General features: G+C 36.4%; 1 protein-coding gene across 9 annotated transcripts in view; it reads right to left on the bottom strand.

Annotated features, from left to right (window-relative positions):
- Positions 1-19,270, bottom strand: part of EMSY (EMSY, BRCA2-interacting transcriptional repressor) — an 82,398-nt gene that overhangs the window by 9,565 nt on the left and 53,563 nt on the right. For 6 of the 9 annotated variants that reach the window (XM_006763831.2, XM_006763824.2, XM_006763823.2 and 3 more), the window contains 6 exons: positions 17,008-17,144; positions 13,689-13,862; positions 11,544-11,739; positions 4,510-4,674; positions 2,630-2,785; positions 1,567-1,608 (listed from right to left, as the gene is read on the bottom strand). In XM_006763831.2, the coding sequence (XP_006763894.1) occupies positions 1,567-1,608; positions 2,630-2,785; positions 4,510-4,674; positions 11,544-11,739; positions 13,689-13,862; positions 17,008-17,144 (870 nt within the window). The remainder of the gene's footprint in view (positions 1-1,566; positions 1,609-2,629; positions 2,786-4,509; positions 4,675-11,543; positions 11,740-13,688; positions 13,863-17,007; positions 17,145-19,270) is intronic. The other 3 variants (XM_006763825.2, XM_006763830.2, XM_006763829.2) reach the window with 2 other exon arrangements.

The following is a 19,270-nucleotide window of genomic DNA, read 5'->3' as shown; positions in this document are numbered from 1 at the left end:
AGCTGGCCAGGGCAGGCGGGAAGCTTGGCTTCCTCCATCGCCGGGGCAACCAAGCCTCCTGCTTGCTTCAGCTCCGTGGCTGCCGGCTGCCATCTTGGTTGGGTTAATTTGCTCTAATTGGCTGGTGGGCGTGGTTTGGGACATAGCGAAGGTACAGTCAATTTGCATGTTTCTCTTTTACTAGATTAGATAGCCTTACAGTTCCTAAAGCTGTAAGAGGTCAAGATGATACTGCAGAGAGTGTCATCACTAAGAGTCACACCTGGATTCTGCCCCACGCTGCCACCAACCAGCTATGGGAATTTGAAGAGGTCATGTAAACTTTATTTAACCTCTAAAACTTAAGAGATTTTGTTGGTTTGTTTGATTTTTGTTTTTTAATGGGATAATAATAATTTGTTTCTACCTAGAAGGGGACCAAATGAAGTAATGGATTGAAAACATTCCTTAAGTTGTTAAGTACTAAAATATAGAGTTAACAAAATAATACATCTTCTCTTAGCTCATCTGACCCAAATAAGAGTATACATTGAAATAACCCCACTTTTTTTTTTTGCTACAAAGATCCCATGTAGTAATCTATCTATATTGATGCCAATCGATCATATTTTACCAGCCTGAATTTCAACATTTTAAACAGTACAAACATTCACTGCTTCTTATTCTACACAGCTTTAAAAATGCTTATATTTACTGAGAAACCAACTTTCTGAATCAGGAACAGAGTAAAGAATTCTAGAAAATGAGCTAAGAATTTGAGAATATGAAAACTCCATAATCCATGATTCTAATGCTCATATATATATTTTTTAAGTATATTTTTATTGATTTCAGAGAGGAAAGGAGAGGGAGAGATAGAAACATCAATGACGAGAGGGACTCATTGATCAGCTGCCTCCTGAATGCCCCCTACTGGGGATCAAGCCCGCAACCTGGGCATGCGCCTTTGACTGGAATCAAACCTGGGACCCTTCAGTCCGCAGGCTGACGCTCTATCCACTGAGCCAAACTGGCGAGAGCTAATGCTCATATATCTTGATCTACAATTTCAAGTAGTAGTGGTTTCATACTTAGAAAAGTCATCAGTGGGGTATCCAAGTGTAAGATGATCACTACAGAAATCAATGTAAAAATGCCATTTATGTGTTATAAGTACAGAACTTTAAAACTATCCAGTGAAATATAAACAAGCTTTATTTCTATAATACTTTCTATCTATACTCAAAAATGTATTTTTCTATTGTTGCTGTATGTACATACTAGTATGCCTACATCTGGAAGGAGGCCCCAGGGTGAACATTGGAAAACAGCTTAACTGGGCCAAATACATAACATAAACTCACTTATTTCTTTAAAGAACTCTTTTTTCCCCCAATATCAAATTGTTTATTTCTGAGAAAAAATCCCACTATTCTGCAAAAAGAAGATCTCTCTTCCTTTCTTTCACTGATTGGAGCTTTCCTTTCCTCTACCAGATCAGAGTAGAGCGTATACATTGAAGTGGTTCTCCCCCAAACAATCATCTTTTACCTTTGGTTATACAACAAATGGATGCACACCACTCACCTAGAAGGGGAAAAGCAACCTCTGTCCCCTCATCACTGCATTCTGAAAAGGATAAGTATGGGAAGAAATCATAGGTCTTTTCATCTATTTATGATAATCTAGTCTATACCAAGGTCAATACTGATTCCCTAACATATTGCCCTCTGCTTTATTTAGCTTTCTGCTAAATATCTCTGAAGTAAATGCTAGATGGCTTTCCATAATCTTTAAATGGATTTTCCATTTGGCAATTTTAACCCATTAGTCTTAATATCTTCTAAAATGAAGCCAAAGAATTCCCTTTCTGCTTCAGTATTTAGATCCTTCAAATATTTTTAACTTTATGTTCTCTTTTAATCACTGCTAAGGAATACTTAAGACAGGTGTTCTTTACATAGTGCCTCATAAGTCCTCTCTTCTAACCCTGAATTATTCACATTACTACTCTCTGAACTATTTCAAATCTCAAGGTAATGAAGTGTCCAAAACAGAAAGCAGTATTCCAGGTGTGGTTTCACCAGCATCTGAAAGAATCTATTATCCTTCCTGCTCCATTCTCTATATACAACATCCAAAAATCTCATTAGTATTTTGCTTCCAGGCTGTATTTTAAACAAATACCTAATTCACTTTCCACCAGAACTCGTAAGTATTTATAATAACTTAAAAATTTCCACATTTTTTTCCTTTGCATTAAAAAAGGATTGGATTTTCTACCTTCTTTCTCCCTTGATCCATCTCTCCCCCTCCTCCAAAATTAAAAAGTTCAGATGCATAAAAAATGTTTATCTCTAGATAAAAAAATATTTATCCTCTCTCTAAAAGTGTTACCCTATAGTCACAGATATTATTTATGGCCAACTTGCAGTTTTATATTACTTGCAAACTGTAGCAACCTATTACCCACCTCTCCCCAACCCCTAGTCATAAAAGAGTAATCCCAAGGACAAAGTGAATTTGCTCTCAGAGCAAACTGAAAAAGATCTGGAAATGTAAAAAATGTATTCTCCCCCAAACAACCACCCTATGAAATGCAGAAAGGTAGCTCTCCTACCTTAATACTACTTTTTAAAAGGACACCTACCTGTAGTGATGTATTCAGCAACGAGTTCTGACTCTACTACAGCAATTGATGGACTCTCCGGAGAATGTCTCTTTTCCTGGGTCATCTGAATAGGCACTGCCATTTGACTCAAGTCAATAGTAGGCTGTCTTGGTTTAGATTCCAATTTTTCCTTTACTGCATAAAAAAGTCAGGGGAAAAGTTAACTTTTATTACAAACAAGTACCCAAACCAGAGTTGTCCATGGGAATAATGAACCAGACCTCTGGGGTGCCACACTGGCAGTGACTAAGGAGACAATGAGTTGAAAAGGAAAAATCAGACTGCTGTGCAAGGGTATAGAGTCCACAACTTGTGCAATCATACCCAAAAGCCTAGCAAAAAGGACTCAAATGCAATCAGAGTAAAATCGCCCCTAATATCATTAGGCCAGACAACTGGTTCTGTTTCCCTTATACACATTTCCCTTCCAACATTTTCTTTACCCTTCTTCAAGGGAGTCCCTGGTATCTTTGAGTTCACCAACCTGAAAACAAAGGGTGAATAAGCAGTACATAGCATGATTTCCACTCAGGCACATCTACCCTGAATTACACAACTCAGTGATCAGTTTAATTTGTTCTGTTAAAATTTTAAGGTAATCTCTAAAGAAAGATTATAGTATTTTTAATGACTTTTAAAAAATAAAAATTTTCAACATTAGAAAAAATGGCTTCTGTGTTCCTGCAAAAAAAAAAAAAAATGTCTTCTGGAATAGTCTAGAATCAGGAATGGTTTCTGTGGACAGATTTATTTTTCTATCTTATCACTTTTTCCACAGAATCTACTCATTCAGTTTCTACCTTCTTATAAGGCATTAATGAAAATGGCTGAGTATGTAAAAAACAAGGAGCTGAGGAAATGACTAAGGCTAAAAATAATATCAATATTTTAAAATGTTAACCAAAGACTTACATTAAATACTAGTATTCTTGGGGTAGTGTAGAGTGGATGTCACAACAAAGAGTAGTAACCAATAATCAAGTCCACTGAATGATCATTCAGATTATTTGCACAAAGCATATAATGTGACAAAATCAAGATAATCATTTAAACAAAGAAAGCAAAACAAAGCCAAAAGAATACAGAAGTCGCTCTATAAGTAGAAAGGACATTGAACTAGGAATCAAGACATTGAATCTCACTCTGCCACTAACCTACTGGGTAACCTCTCTAGTTTCAGTTTACTTATCCATAAAATGAAAGTGTTGGATGAGATCATTGCTAAGGTCCCTTAAATACTCTGACAATCTTTGACCTATTATAATAGAGAGGTCAGTATTTATAACACAGGTTTTGCCTAGTTCATTGAAGATATTTAGTAACTAGAAATACTGACAGAATCTTGTGAGGATAGCTTTGCATGGAAGTTCAAGTAAGTAAATTATATAAAGAAATATGAAGATAAAATTAAAACAAATCAGAATGCTAGAAAGGGCCATTAATGGTGTTTTATGAACATAAAACTGTCCCACCAATATCAAGGAGGATGACAGGCCCTTCAATCTGCCTCCTACTATTTTTGAATAGAGCTGGTGTCCTGTATCTATCTTTCCACTTAGAAGTAACAGACCTACTCCTTTCTGGTGAGAAGAGCAACAGGATTGTCCACTTAAGTCAGTAGACAGAGAAGAAAGCTCTGCCATTTTTTTCTACCTTCCTACTGAATATATCTATCCTTCAGTGCTACTGTGCACATCTTAATGAACTGACAAGTAAGAAGACTGCACCAATGATTATAGACAAGTCCAGAGGGGGGAAATGTGCTCAAATAACAAAGAAAATAGAACAGTGGTAGTAGTTTAGCACAACCCATCTCTAGAGAAAACATGCTTCATTCAATTGAGCATGTGAGTTCATACCTGTTGTCTGTTGGAGTTCTAACAGAGCTTTGATTGTTGAAGTAGCTGATTGTGATTCACTGGATACATCCTGATAAATTATGGTGGGGCTAGTCTCCATTGCAATCTCATGTTCTGACCAATCCTGACGCCGGGAAGCAATTACATGAACTACAGGCTGGGAATCTGTTTTATATTAGTTAAAAAAAAACAAACCCTATAAACAAAGTTTCTCTTAAAAAAAAACAATTTGCTTTTTAAAAATCTTTGTATTTATTGTAAACTTCATGCTTTATCTCCCCAAGAAGACTTGTAAGCCCCCAGAGGGCAAATGTCTTTCATGTCTGAATTCACAGAATTATTCATTCATTAACTGAACAAACTAGGCACCTATGTGCCAGAGTCTATATTTGGCATTGAGGATACAAAGGAGCTCAAAGAATAATCAGAGGATTCTCAAGAAGCACACAATCTGGTTGGGGAGACAGACATGTAAAAAAGACAAGTTACAATTCAATGTGATAACTGTTATAATAAATAGGTGAGTACTTGTGTAAGTGGGTATATATTTGTGTAAGAACAAATGCTATAGGAGTCTTATTTTCCCAAATGCAGCTGAAAATGTGCTCTGTATTACAACCTCAGCATTCAGTCAACACTTACTGAATGACTGATTTATTGAAAGGTAATCTTGTCCACTAACAACAGGACTGGATAGATAATCTAGAAGCAACCTGATATAATAGGACACATACAACACTTGGAATTCAAACTCTTAGGTTACAGCCTCAGCTCTATCAATTATTAGCAAGTTGGTTCTTTGGGTCTTAGTATCATTACTTAATTATGGCAACAATAAAATCACCTCTCTACCTCACAGAATTTCTGAAGATCTGAGGATATAACAAAATCATATATGTGAAAGAGCTCTGTAAACTATGAAGTGCAATAGAAATATTGTTGTGGTAGTGGTAGCCTGAAAGTCCTCCATTCTAAGACTTTTTGTTAGTTTCAAATGAAATTACACCCTAATTCAAGGTTTATTATATTCATGCTATACTGGTATGCATGTAAATACTAAATGTGCATCAAATCGAGCAACAAACTATTTATGAGTTTTCTATCTACAGAATAAGCAGATTGGACTAGACTACTGTTAAGTTCCTAAACTCCTTTGTCCAAAACACCACACAGAAAATTATGCAAGATATATAAAGGCATGATCCCTACTCCCAAGTTTGGATTATATAATGAAAGAGACATAAAATAAAGATATACAAATAGCTTTGTATTTTGGGGTAAAACCAAATGATTAGGGCAAATAAGATGAATACATAGAAAGAAAAAGTCTACTTTGAATTGGAATGGTCAGTGAAAGCATCACAGAATAATAAAAAGAATTCATGTAGTTCCCCAAACAAGAATAAATGCAACATAAGTTTGACCTTCTAGGACTATTATATTTTTGAAATCCACAAATTTGTCCCAAAAGGTTGGGGCAGAGGAAACAACTCTTAAAAAAAAGAGAGAGATAAAAATAAACCAATAGTCTTCTCAAAGAAAACAATCAGTTTACAATAAATCTGGAATTTTTAATTAAGATTAATAAGTTATTATACACACACACACACACACACACACACCCAAATGGGTAGGACATAAGGTATATGAAGGATGTATAACTTCCATTAAACTTCCTCCAAAATCTAGAAAATTAAAGGATACTATCCCGGAATACCAAATGCTATGTGAAGCATATAACCATTTTTCTTTAGTCATTCTAAGTAGATATATAGAACTTAAACTTAAGAGAATTATATTAGGGAATCATTCTTTTTATATAACCTAAGTTCTCAAATTTAAAAAATTCCATTGATGATATAAGTACCCCTTGGTTGGATGAGAGGACCTATAGGCAAAGAATGACTTGGCAACTCCACTCCATATACATCGATTATCTAGAAGAAAGCAAGGACTTCATTTGTAGAGGGATATGGTAGAGACTAGAGAAGGAACACAAATTTCCACATGGGAACACCTATCAGGGACATCATCACAAATAACATCATCCCATAGAGACTGGGGAGATTGCTCACTCTCTGTCCATACTCAGAAAGAGTAGCTGACCATCACAAAGTATTACCGAAACAACCCCAACATCTATGGCAGAATGAGAGAGTGAACCTCGATGTGAAAACCATTTCTTGAGTGATTTTCCTCTCTACCTTTGGCTTATGTTTAGTCTGATAAATCTACTGCCTATCAAGTCTGATGCTGGGGTCCGAAAATAATGACTGAGGTACCAGGAATCTGATTTCACAGTACCATTTGATTATGTGATGTGCACCCATCTTGTAGAATTTTTTGAAGGTTTAATGGAAATTATGCATCCCTGGTGTTGTACATATTCTACCCAGTATTGTTATTATTTTTTTTTGAAGGGGTGTGGGGTGTAGGGGAGGTATACAGTTTTTAAATGGTAATTAAAAATTCCAGATCTATTGTATGTTGATTTTGTTTTCTTTGGGAAGGCTATTTTTTTAAATGACCCTATATCTCTTGAAGATGGTGGCCTGCTAACCCTCAGATATCTTTCCCGACAAATTACTTAGCAAGTATTTATTAAATAACTACCACATGTTTTGTACTAGAGATACACACTGTATCCAAAGGCAGACTCAGACATCTCTATGAAAGAATGTTTCTATGTCTTTACTATAAAATGCCTATATCACATTTTCATAATATCATAAGACCTGTCAGCCAGAAAAGATTTAAAAGTTCATTTAATGCTCTCAGCAATTGTATGCTATAATCTTCACAAAGTACCACCGCCAGTCCAGGAACTCCACCACCAGAGAACTCACTACTTTCTAAAACAGTTTCCTTCCCAACTCTGCACAATATAACAATTAGAAAATTTTCTTTAATGGAGTGGAAGCAGGTTTTTCTGTTACTTCTACCCAATGGTTCTAGTTTCCACCCATGTATCTATACAGACCTATTCTTTTTCCTCTTCCTCAAGATAACTGATGATATCTCCATGTTCCCCTGACCCAACTCAATCTTCATCATCTCTTCTCCATGATAAATGGTCTGTCTTCACTAACCATTCCTCATATAAAATGATTCCCAGATGCCTTACCCAACTAAACCATCTCTTCTAAACTAAACCCAAGATGTCTACATCCCTTTTACGATGTAACATGTACCTTCCCTCTGAAGTATTGTCATAAAGTCTAAGGCCTTCATAGTATTTAATTGTCTAGACAGCATCACCCAAAATGTTCCAGAGAACATTAATTTCTCAAGATGTTCTACAAAAAAAGGGTCCCATGGTCAAAAAAGTTGCGGAGCATTTTACATTATATACTGCACTCCTCATATTAGCACATAACAGCTCTGAAAAGTTATGCAGTAAGTATGCTTTGCTTAACTTTGATTTATTCCTCACCTCCTTGGGGGTGGGAGATAATGGGAAAAGTTAGAAACTATAAGTAGAATAAAAAAATTCCCCTGGCATAAGAAATATCCTTATTTCCAGGACTTGTGTAAGACAAATCATCAGAAAAACATCTGAAATCAAAAAAAAGGTTGATTTATTTTTACAGTAGAATGCCAACTATCAAATATACAAATAATGAACTTTAGAAAATCATCAATGGATGCTAAAACTAGAAGATAAATGTTTAACGAGGAACATAATATTTATATAGTTTCAAAGTATCTCCTCACAAATGGGGAAGATATCACCTCAGCCAATTGATCAACATTAAATTAACATCAATATAGGGACAAACTAACATCATGTGCCTACTAATGAGATAAAATTAAGGACACAATATCATATCTGTGGAATTCTTGCTGAATTTAATCAAGAGCAAACATCAGACAAAACAACAGAAGAACATTCTACAAAGTAACTGCTCTATACTCTTCAAAAATGTCAAGATCAAGAAACACAAAGAAAGGCTGAAGGATTGACTAAAGTTAAAGGAAAATGAAGAGCCATGATAATTAAATGCAACTAAATGCAATGCAGTCTTGAATTAGATTGTGGACTGAAGAAAAAAGTATAAAGAATATTATTAGACAATTGATGACATTTGAATGGACTATAGATTATAAAATCATAGCTTTAAATTTCTTGATTTTGATAACTGCATTTTAGTTATGAATAGACTAACCCTTAAGAAATATGAACCTACAAATGTAAGTATTTAGGGGTAAAGGACATGATATCTATAACTTGTTCTCAAATGGGGTGGGGGGGGATGGAGGGGTTTAGTTAGAGAAGCAACAACAAAGCTAACAGGGCAAAATGTAAACTAGTGGTGAATCTAGATAAAGAGTATACACAGGAGTTCTTTTTACTCTTCCTGCTACTTTCTCCTATCTTAAATTACATTAAAAAATGTTGCTATTTGCGGGGTGGGGAGGAGGTGGCACTAAAAACCACAAAAGCAATATAAAAGAAAAATGGACATCTAAGTAGTGCTTAGATTCCTAGCAGTTATAGCACTCAAATACTCAAAACAGCACAATTTTAGACTGACTCAATCATTTATCCCTTTCTCTTTATTTTTTATTTTTATTTTTTTAAAATATATTTTATTCATTTTTTACAGAGAGGAAGGAGAGGGATAGAGAGTTAGAAACATTGATGAGAGAGAAACATTGATCAGCTGCCTCCTGCACACCTCCCACTGTGGATGTGCCCGCAACCAAGGTACATGCCCTTGACCAGAATCGAACCTGGGACCTTTCAGTCCGCAGGCCGACGCTCTATCCACTGTGCCAAACCAGTTAGGGCTATCCCTTTCTCTTTAAATCACAGCATATATATTCCCAACACCTTGTCTTTGTGAGTATGTACTAAAGAGCTATACAAGGATATGGGAAGAAGGGTAAATGCAGATTATAAAAACTGGCTTTATATTCAATTACATTAGATATGCTTAGTCTTGAACTATAAAGTATGTCTGTATTACAGAATATTTTTTAAAATACAAAATGAAAGAAAACTAATAAATAAAAACAGATGATGATGCTTATATTATAATAGATCAGAGCAGAAAAACCTTATACTCAATCACATCTAGAAATAGCCAAACTCTTGCACCATTCTTAGAATGACAACTGAAGACTCACTAATGAAGTGACATGTTTGGAAAGTACTGATTGATTTAGGGCTCTCTTAGGAAAAGAAGAACAATTTTAAAAGATCATCTGAGATTATCCTATATAATAAGGAAGTAATATGCAAATGGTTGTTATGCTGTGACATGTAACGACCAACAGCAGGAGGGCGGGGCAGTGAGCTATGAGCGGGCAGAGAGCTACGAGCGGGCAGAGAGCTACGAGCGGCAGTGGGCCAGGCGGCCAGCTGAGGCAAGCAGCAGCGAGCTACTTGCGCATAACTGTATTTAAAGGGCCAGAAGGTTGAGAATCACTGCTCTAGAGACCCAGTGCACAAATTTGTGCACAAGTGGGGTCCCATCCCCCTCCCCCCCGGCCTGGCCAGCGATGGGGCCAACTGGGGCCAGCTCACCCAGTTCCCATCAGGGCCCGTGGGGGTTGGTCAGCTGGGGAGGGACCACAGGAGGTTGGCCGGCCAGGGAGGGACTGTGGGACGGCTCCAGGGCATGTCCAGCCCTCTCGCCCAGTCCCAATCGGCCAAACCCCAGCAGCAAGCTAACCTACGGGTAGGAGCATCTGCCCCCTGGTGGTCAGTGCATGCTATAATGACTGGTCGAGGTCGACCAATAGATCAGACACTTAGCATATTACACTTTTATTATATAGAATATATATATTCATGTCCCCCTTTTAGAACCAATGCATAAGCTAAATATTTTATGTATTTTATAAAATGAGTGACATAGTGTTCATTTGTTAAAATCGACTTTTTTATTTACTTTGAATTGATGAGTTTTCAAAGACCATTTCAAATGCTACTTCTTCATGAGTCTTTCTCATCTGCTCCTCACTGGAGTATGAACTTTCAGCATTTGGTATTTTTATTAGTAATAACATTTTGTTACTAATAAAATTCTTACACTGAAGTTGCACATTTAATTTTTTTTAATCCCCTACTCTAGAGTTTAAGCTCCTAACGAGCAAGAACTATATTTTACTCAGCCTTTCTAGGGTCTAACATAATGCTTAGTACATAGAATAAACTAACAAATAATGAAGTGTTTGCACAATATGAAGAATCTATATTAGAAAAGTGCTAACAAAGCACTCCAGAAAGGATAATGGGAAGTCAGGGAGAGAAATAGAGTGACTAGGAATGACCAAGGGAATATAAACAGCTTTGCTTAGATGCATCAGAGTGCATAAGCATGGGCATAAGATACTGCCTGACAGTAAGAGTGATTTAAGGTAACTGAGTATGAGATTTGTAGAAGGTCTCGAAGATTATGATCATGATCTTTCAAGTGACTTCCTAGAAGAACATAATTAAAACAGCACTGAAAACAAAAAGCTTCCCTACTATGAATTATGGCTTCATAGCCCCTTCCTTATAATTAGGAGTCATATAATTATTATCTAAACTGGGATACCTTTGAGAATGAAAGGGAATGCTATTAATAATAATGCTAGAACAGACATAAACTAGGATTTGTCCCATGCAAACTGCAATGCATGACAGCCTACTTACAGCCCACTTGTAGCCTACCTCTGGCCACCTTGACTCTTTCTCAAGATTCCGCAACAACCATTTCAAAAGGTATATTCACTTTCTTGCATACTTCTACCTACCCAAAGAAAACAGGAGGGAGGAATCATAGCTCTAAGCAGTTTGTAATACCTACCTGTCAAAATCATTATCCTAAGTTTACCAATTATTTGATGAACATATGCCATGCAGTAAAGAATGGTAGGCCTTACCAAAAACAAAACTTCAGCTCACTAATTACATATGAAACAAAAGAAAATAAAATCAAAAGAAGTGACAAATCAAACCATATTTATTTAAAATTTCTAGATGCAACTATTCTGGAACTAGGGCACTATTGTCAGCAGTAATTATATAAAATGAATCTCACCTTGGGAACTTTGGGAGGACTCTGTAGAAGAGGAACTATCTGTATAACTTTGTGGTTCTTCTTTTCCCTCCTGAATAGAAGAATTACTGGCCTCTGCCACCCTGGATGCTTGCTGTAATGTTTCTGTGACCAGCTGCCTTGTTTGTTCACTAACAACTGTGGCTTGAAATGTCACTGGTTTGGGTTTAATAAGAACCTAGGAGAAAAGCAGAAATATACCAAGTTCAAATTTTAGAGCACTATTTAAAATGTTAAACTTCTATGTCATGAACAATAATATTTCTTTGGTGTACAAAACAGCATTCGTTACATTTACTATGTTTTGGGCACAACATTGTTCATCAAAGACTAATTCAATCTATGAGCAAATTATAGTCAAGCTACATAAAACATTTTTTTAAAAATATATTTTATTGATTTTTTACAGAGAGGAAGGGAGAGAGATAGAGGGTTAGAAACATCGATGAGAGAGAAACATCGATCAGCTGCCTCTTGCACACCTCCTACCGGGGATGTGCCCGCAACCCAGGTACATGCCCTTGACCGGAATCGAACCTGGGACCTTTCAGTCCGCAGGCCGACGCTCTATCCACTGAGCCAAACCGGTTCGGCTACATAAAACATTTTAAGTGGTACATGCCATATAACAGCCATGATTCTAACAAGAGCATCTGCCCCTCTTTTTCCTTGCTTATGATGTAGTCAGGAGTCATTTTACAATCTAGGCTATATATTAGAAATGAGTCACAAGAAAGATACAAAAAGCCTAGATTCCCAGTGGAATTTTTGTGTCACAATAACAGTTCCAGATTTCACCAGTCTGAACATTAATTAACATAGTAAAAATAAAACCTTAATTTGTTTAAGTCACTGTTCTTTGGTTTTTCTATCATTAGTAACCAAATGAAATTCCTGACACATGTATACAAAGTAAACTTGCTTGGAACCCAAATCATCTTTGAAAAAATCCCCCAAGGAACAATGATGTAGTCAACTATTAGAAGCAATATGGAATATGTGGTAGATCAACTCTTGGCAAAGGTGAAAACCACAGATACCAAAGCAAGTGAAATGAAGAAAGCTTTTCAAAGTGAACCATTTTACTTCAAAATTTGGACTCTTGGAGTTGACTTCAATTGGGTACATGGAATAATGTTAACTCACCACATTTATTTTTTATTTCTCCCACATATAAGATTTTAAACCTTTTCAGACTCTATTAAGTAACCCATTTCTAAGAATTCAAGAATGAAAACATAATACAACTTAGATAATGGAACAAATAAAATTGTTCCAGTTGAATCTTAAAGGCAATTTGGACTTACTTCTAATCATCAAACTTACTTGTTTAGATAGTAAACTATTTAGCTATAATTCTAAGGAATCATTCTAAACGCAAATTATTATTTTATAGGTAAATTACTATTTTTTACAAAAATTCTAGAATAGCATTTCTCAACCAAAGCTACCTTGCTTCCTTTGATATTCTCAGACATCATGTAAAATACACAGCAGTCCAGCAACATAAGATTAATTCCTGAGCCTCAATTTCCCAAGCAAATTTCTAGAAAAGCTCCCTTAGTAGTAGAAAAAATGAACAGATCACTAGCTTCTCTACTATTTAAGTTTCAAGTAAAGCAAATTTTTTAAGTAAATAAAGTGCTTTCAAAGGCCCTATTAGCTTATAAAAAGTAAATAATTTTCTCTGAGAGTTGCTAAATAACTACCATTCTTCCTCAACATTATACTCCTCAAATAACAATACATAACTTCAACAAATTTTATTCCAAGGGGATTTTCTCCAATCTTTGCTCTTAATAAGATACAAATATTTAGGAGGCTAGGGGACTGTCTAGGGCGGGGGGAGGGGGGGGATGGACACATATGTAATACCCTTTGTAATAAAAAATTAAAAAAATTAAAATAAAAAAATAAAAAAAAGATACAAATATTTAGATATTTTTTTAAAGTGTGAGGAGTGAAACAAAGGGTTTGAAAACAGATGGATAATTATACACATGTAGTCATAACTTTTAATAATTTTTAAAAAATATTACTGATCTTTTCATTCAAATTTCTATTTTGGAATTTTAGGAATTTAAAATATACCTGAGCCATGAAAAATCACCATATCTTACAGCATACCTGTGTTTTCCCTTGCTGCCCATAAACAATTTTTGTTGGGATGATTTTAGCTGCTGGTTGAACTGTGGAACCTATTCCTTTTGGTTGCGTTACAATCATTTTGGTGATGGGTCTTGTAGCAGTGATGATAGCTGGCTTTGCTCCCGTTGGCACTGTCTGAATAGTCTTTTCTCCCTAAATTGAAGTCAGTAACATATGAGATTTATAAGCATTTAAATGATAAAAACTGTGCTTTTACTGAAAAATCACAGAAAAGATTTTATCAGGATAATGGGAAAAAGAACTATAAATTGTGGAATAAAGTACAATGTTTCAAGGTGATCAAAAATCCTAGACTTAGTTGAAATGATATTAGAAGTCATCTGACTTTCTATCCAAAGAAGGCATTATTTCCTGATGAGTAAATTAAAAGAATTACTGAATAAGAATACCTATTATACTGTCTCATTCATAGACTACATATATTAGAAGTCAGAAAATTAAAGAAATACAAGAGGCCTAGTGCATGGGATTTGTGCACTGGTGGGGGGTGTGGCCTGCAGTGATTGGCCTGCTGTGGGAGCGCTGCTCATCCTGGTCAGCCAAGTGGCTATGGACTTGCCCTCTGAGCAGCTAGTCCTGCTGTGGTAAGCCGAGCAGCACTCCCACTGTGGGAGTGTACTGACCACCAGGGGGCAGCTCCTGTGTTGAGCATCTGCCCCCTGGTGGTCAGTGTGCATCATAACAACTGGTCAACCAGTCATTCTGCCGCTGGGCTTTTATTATATAGGACTAGAGGCCCATTGCAGGAAGATTCCTGCAAGAATAGGGCTTCCTGAGACCGCAGCGAAGCAGAGAAGGGAGCGAAGCCCACCTAGGCAGGTTTTGCTCTCTTATCCGCTGCCTCACTCCCTCCCTTCGCTGCTTAGCCCTCAGCTCCCTCCCTTCTCTGCCACCTGGGCTCTCTCCCTTCTCTGCTGCTTTGCTCTCGCCAGGTCACAGATCCAAGGTCCGGATCCCCCAGGCAGCGTCGGGCGCTACTGGCCCCGCCTCACCAGGTCAGGGGTCCGGGCCCGGGTCCCACAGGCAGCGTCGTGCGCTGCCGGCTCCGCCTGCAGTACGCAAATTAGCCGCCATGTTTGTTGGTGGTTAATTTGTATATCACGCTGATTAGCCAATGGGAGGCGTAGCGAAGGTATGGTCAATTACCATGTTTGTCTATTATTAGATAGGACATGGAAATGTTAACAATGATAGAGTTGGAATTATACGTCTTACCCCACCCCATGTTCATCTTTATTTTCTAATTTATCTAAAATGAACATTCATGTAATAAAATTACTGTGCATTATACCAATAGCTAAAGGCACATATATAAAATAAACTGCCTAAGTCCCCAAATATAAATTACAAGGATAAATAGCATAATGTCTATGTGAAAAAACATGGGCAAGAGATAAAATCAGCAAAGATTTAACATTCTTTCTGAGGCTACATGGGAAAATACAAAGGAAGAACTTAAGGCATTTCCCATGTTTTATTACTAGTATGTTACTAATATCACTTTAGTTTATTGACGGGATAGCATAAGCCCATTAACTTTTCACCATTTTCTACATTTTCATCTGCTTTATTCTTAAGTTCCATTTTCTAGTAATTTATGAAATCAATACTTAAACTTAACTAAATTTAATTCAAATACAGTGATTTTACTAAATTAGTAAAATTTTAAAAATTAAAGTCCATAAATAAAAAGGAAAGGATCTGAATTTTTTCACCTTATCGGTTTTTCTTAATTTTTAGTCATTAAATGTGTCCGTCTAAACTTAACAGCCAGTAAAAACAAAGTACCCAGCTGAGCTGGCAAAAAGGTAATCACTATGAACGTAAGAGCCAAAATTATTACAAAAATCACAAGATTAACTATCTGCTATAATTATCTAGAGACAGATGAAGTGTCTGCCAATTGTGCACTTACTTATTTTAACACACACATACTCTTCACAGCTGCATTCTCTGGAAAGAGCTTTAGTTCATTTGCCAAGAACTGCTGGTTTACAATTGGGCATGCCTATCTATTTAAATAGCTTGACGGGCCTTGTCCAAGTATAATGACCCATTAAAAGACAATTCAAAATCAACTAGCAGGCTATTTTTTTAAAAAGCTTTTCCGGTGTGTGGGTGAGCATGCACAGGAGAGCAAGTGGTTAAATACAGGTGCGTGTACACATGTGGTAAAGAGGATTGGTCTTACACTCTTTTCTTCTTGTAACTATCATGCCCTGTGCCAAACATATATCTAGCAGCTACAAGTCACAAATAACTCTTAGACCTATATGACCATAGGACCTAGGTTACATGGCAACCCCTCTTATATATCAAGTTCTATGAAACTACAAATCAGACTATAAAGGGTTCTGAAAATCTAAATTCTAACTGTGGCTTTACTTTTGGCTTACTATGTGAACTCAGGATAGGAACAAACTATGTCTTCCCACATGATGAAAAACTAATGCTGGACCCCTGTCAACACTGTGAAGACTGTGCTGCCTAGGAAGCTAATAGAGATCTATTATAATGAAGTACAGCATTCTTTTTCAAGCAAAGTAGGGACATCACCAAGCCTAAACAGTTAAGTACTAAGAGTAATAACAATAAAGAACAAAACAAAAACACTTATTAGGGACTTCCTATGTGCGAGGCACTTTCCACAAACAGCTACCAGTTAATGAAAAAAGACACTGATAAGAGATTATCATCCCCAACACACAAATGAGGAAATTAAGGATAAGAGAAGTTGAATAAATTAGCCAAGGTCAAACTATGACACTGAGAGACTTCTAGTTATCTAACTCCAAACCTCTTAACCACTGCCTATATAAATAAACAAAACTATAACTGAATATGTTATTTAAATTTTTTTACTAGCTCCAAGGTAAAAATGAAAGTAACAAATCCCTGTCAATTAATTTAGTCTTAATCCCAAATATTTCTCTTTTCCCAGCCTAATACTGGGTCGCTCTCTATTGGCCACATGCAGGAACAACATATCCTCTAACAGATGTCCCCCAGGAGTTAAGTCAGCGGAATCCTCTGTCAGGACCAAGCTAAGTATCTAAACTATGGTCATAAGCAACCAGACTATAAGCAACATGTTTTAGAAATTACTATGAAAAATGGCATCAGTAGATGGTGTTTTAACAGTTATTACATCACAGTGGTGGTAAATCAAGCCATTCTGGTCATTGTGAGGTTCTGAAGTTCTTAAGCAAATATTTATATAGCTGGTCTTTCAAGTCCTCAATGTATTGCTGAGTCTGCAGTTCAAGCTCTTACTTACTCCAGCATTTAGCAATGTTGTGACAACATTTTTGCCCGGGAGGCCTTGAATGGTCGTTCCTTTTCCTGTAGTCTTTTGCACAACAATCACATTGGGCTTGGAAGTCATTGGGATTGTAGTGATTTTGGTAGTCGTTCCTTAGAGAAGGGGGGAGAAAAGGAGGCCTGAGTTAAGAACTAGTGACATTTGACTATTTATGTTGTACATAATTAATACATGTAATCAATGTCATCTTAAGATTACATAAAGGCTGTCATGAGAATGAAAATAAAGGCTTGGAATAGTAAATTACAAGTTGTCCTAGAATGATAGAATATTAAGAATTGACTCTTATAGCAGATATCTTTTAAGAATCTGAGGACCTACGTACCAAACTCAGAACCTAAATATATCACTATCAATTTCTCCATCAATATTCCTCTCCCAACTAGTTAACTGAGACAAATCAGAATCTCTATTCCCCCAAACATAGTATCATATATCTATGTAACTAGTGTGATGGAAAAACTCATCAAAAACATAAAAAAGAGGTAGTTAAATGCTCATCAAAACTCACATAACCCTAGACTCTAGAGAAAATTTACAGGGGAAAAAGTCATGTATTTTTATGTGATCAAAAAAGACAAACTAAATACTGACTCAAAGACTAAACACAGGTTAAACATGTGCTCTTATAATCTGCAGCATTGTAAACAGTGAGGATGAAACTCTATTTTTTATTTTTATATACATAAACTTGTATTTCCATCTATTAAGATCTACTTAGTAGAGCTATATCTACCGACCCAAACATTGTATTATCTTGCCCTGTCCCCTACATCTGCTTCTCTCCTTACCTATGAACTCTATCTACCTATCAAATTTGTACCCTATATTCTTCTAATTGTCCAAGTTGGAAATCCTGGTGCAAATCTTTGATTCATGCCTTGTCTTCACTCTAACAAAATCAAAGTTTCTTGAGGTCCACACTGTATCTTTACACATCACTGATTCCTCAATGCTTAGCACACAGTGTATGGCAATTACTCAGTCATGAGGATGTGAATGAACTCAATTTGTCACCAACATGTTTTCTTTCAAAATATTATCAATATCAGTTCAATAGACAACCCTCATTTCTTTTGGCTTCCCATTATTTTCTCCCTATTTCAACTTTCTCTATTACACAAATAGTTCTGATGGTACCTGTAGCAAATATCCTAAAAAAACAACAAAAAAAACACACAAATAAATAAACCACCTAATTTCATCATGCTAAGAACCCAGAACATGTGAAATTGGTTAAAACCTTCCTAATCCCTCTTGTATCTAGTTCCAACTTCCCATTTTGATTTTCAATTTCCTACATGATTTGCCCTTAATCTACCAATTTGATCTTACTTGTTCTGTGAGAAAAAACAAGTAATCTTTTCAGTCAAAGAAGGGAGTTCAGGCAGCTGACATTTTGGCCCGTGACTTGCAGCTCCCATAGGGGCTGCCATTTTGAAACAGCAAAGGTCAACCTCTCCCCTTCCCCTCTAGCCAATTGTGCAAGACTGTGAGCCTAAGCTCCTCCAATCAAGAGTGAGGGACAGATTACCTGCATCAGAAATAAAAACTGAGTGACCACTGCTCAGTGTACATGTGGTCAGGCTCTGTTGGTACGCACCCTTCTACAGAAGTAAAGACATGTGCCTTGCTGCTGGCTCCCGAGGGTGCTTCGTGTTCTACCAGGACCCCTGGTTTTGGGGGCTTGCCTTATTTCCAACAGTTCCTACTCCAAGATACACAATGTGATTCTAATCTAGTCTATCAAGTAACTTCTTGACTATGGCTTCCTATTACCTACCACACAAAGCCAAACTCCTAATTTCCTTTGCCTATGAAAACAGGCAAACCATATTTTTCTTCCACAGTTTACATGTCATTTATTAAATAATTAAGCAAAGGACAGGTACTCATAAAAATACAACGGATTAATATATTCTCAAAAAGAAAAGTTAAACAAAATTTTTTTCTACTGAAAACCTTAGCATTTTGTACAAAAGATTTAGAAATAAGATTATACTAAGAGTAAGAATATTCTAGTTAGGTAAAAGACCTCTACTCAGAAAACTACAGGACGTTGAAAAAAGAGATAGAGGAAGACATAAACAGATGGAAGAACATACCATGTTCTTGGATTGGTAGAATCAACATCATTAAAATGTTCATACTACCCAAAGCAATCTATAAATTCAACGCACTTCCCATTAAAATACCAACAGCATATTTCACAGACCTA

The sequence above is a fragment of the Myotis davidii genome, unplaced genomic scaffold, assembly GCF_000327345.1.
Source record: "Myotis davidii unplaced genomic scaffold, ASM32734v1 scaffold139, whole genome shotgun sequence".
Lineage (NCBI taxonomy): Eukaryota > Metazoa > Chordata > Mammalia > Chiroptera > Vespertilionidae > Myotis > Myotis davidii.
Note: the sequence above shows the minus strand (reverse complement) of the source record. Positions and strands in the feature narration are given on the sequence as shown.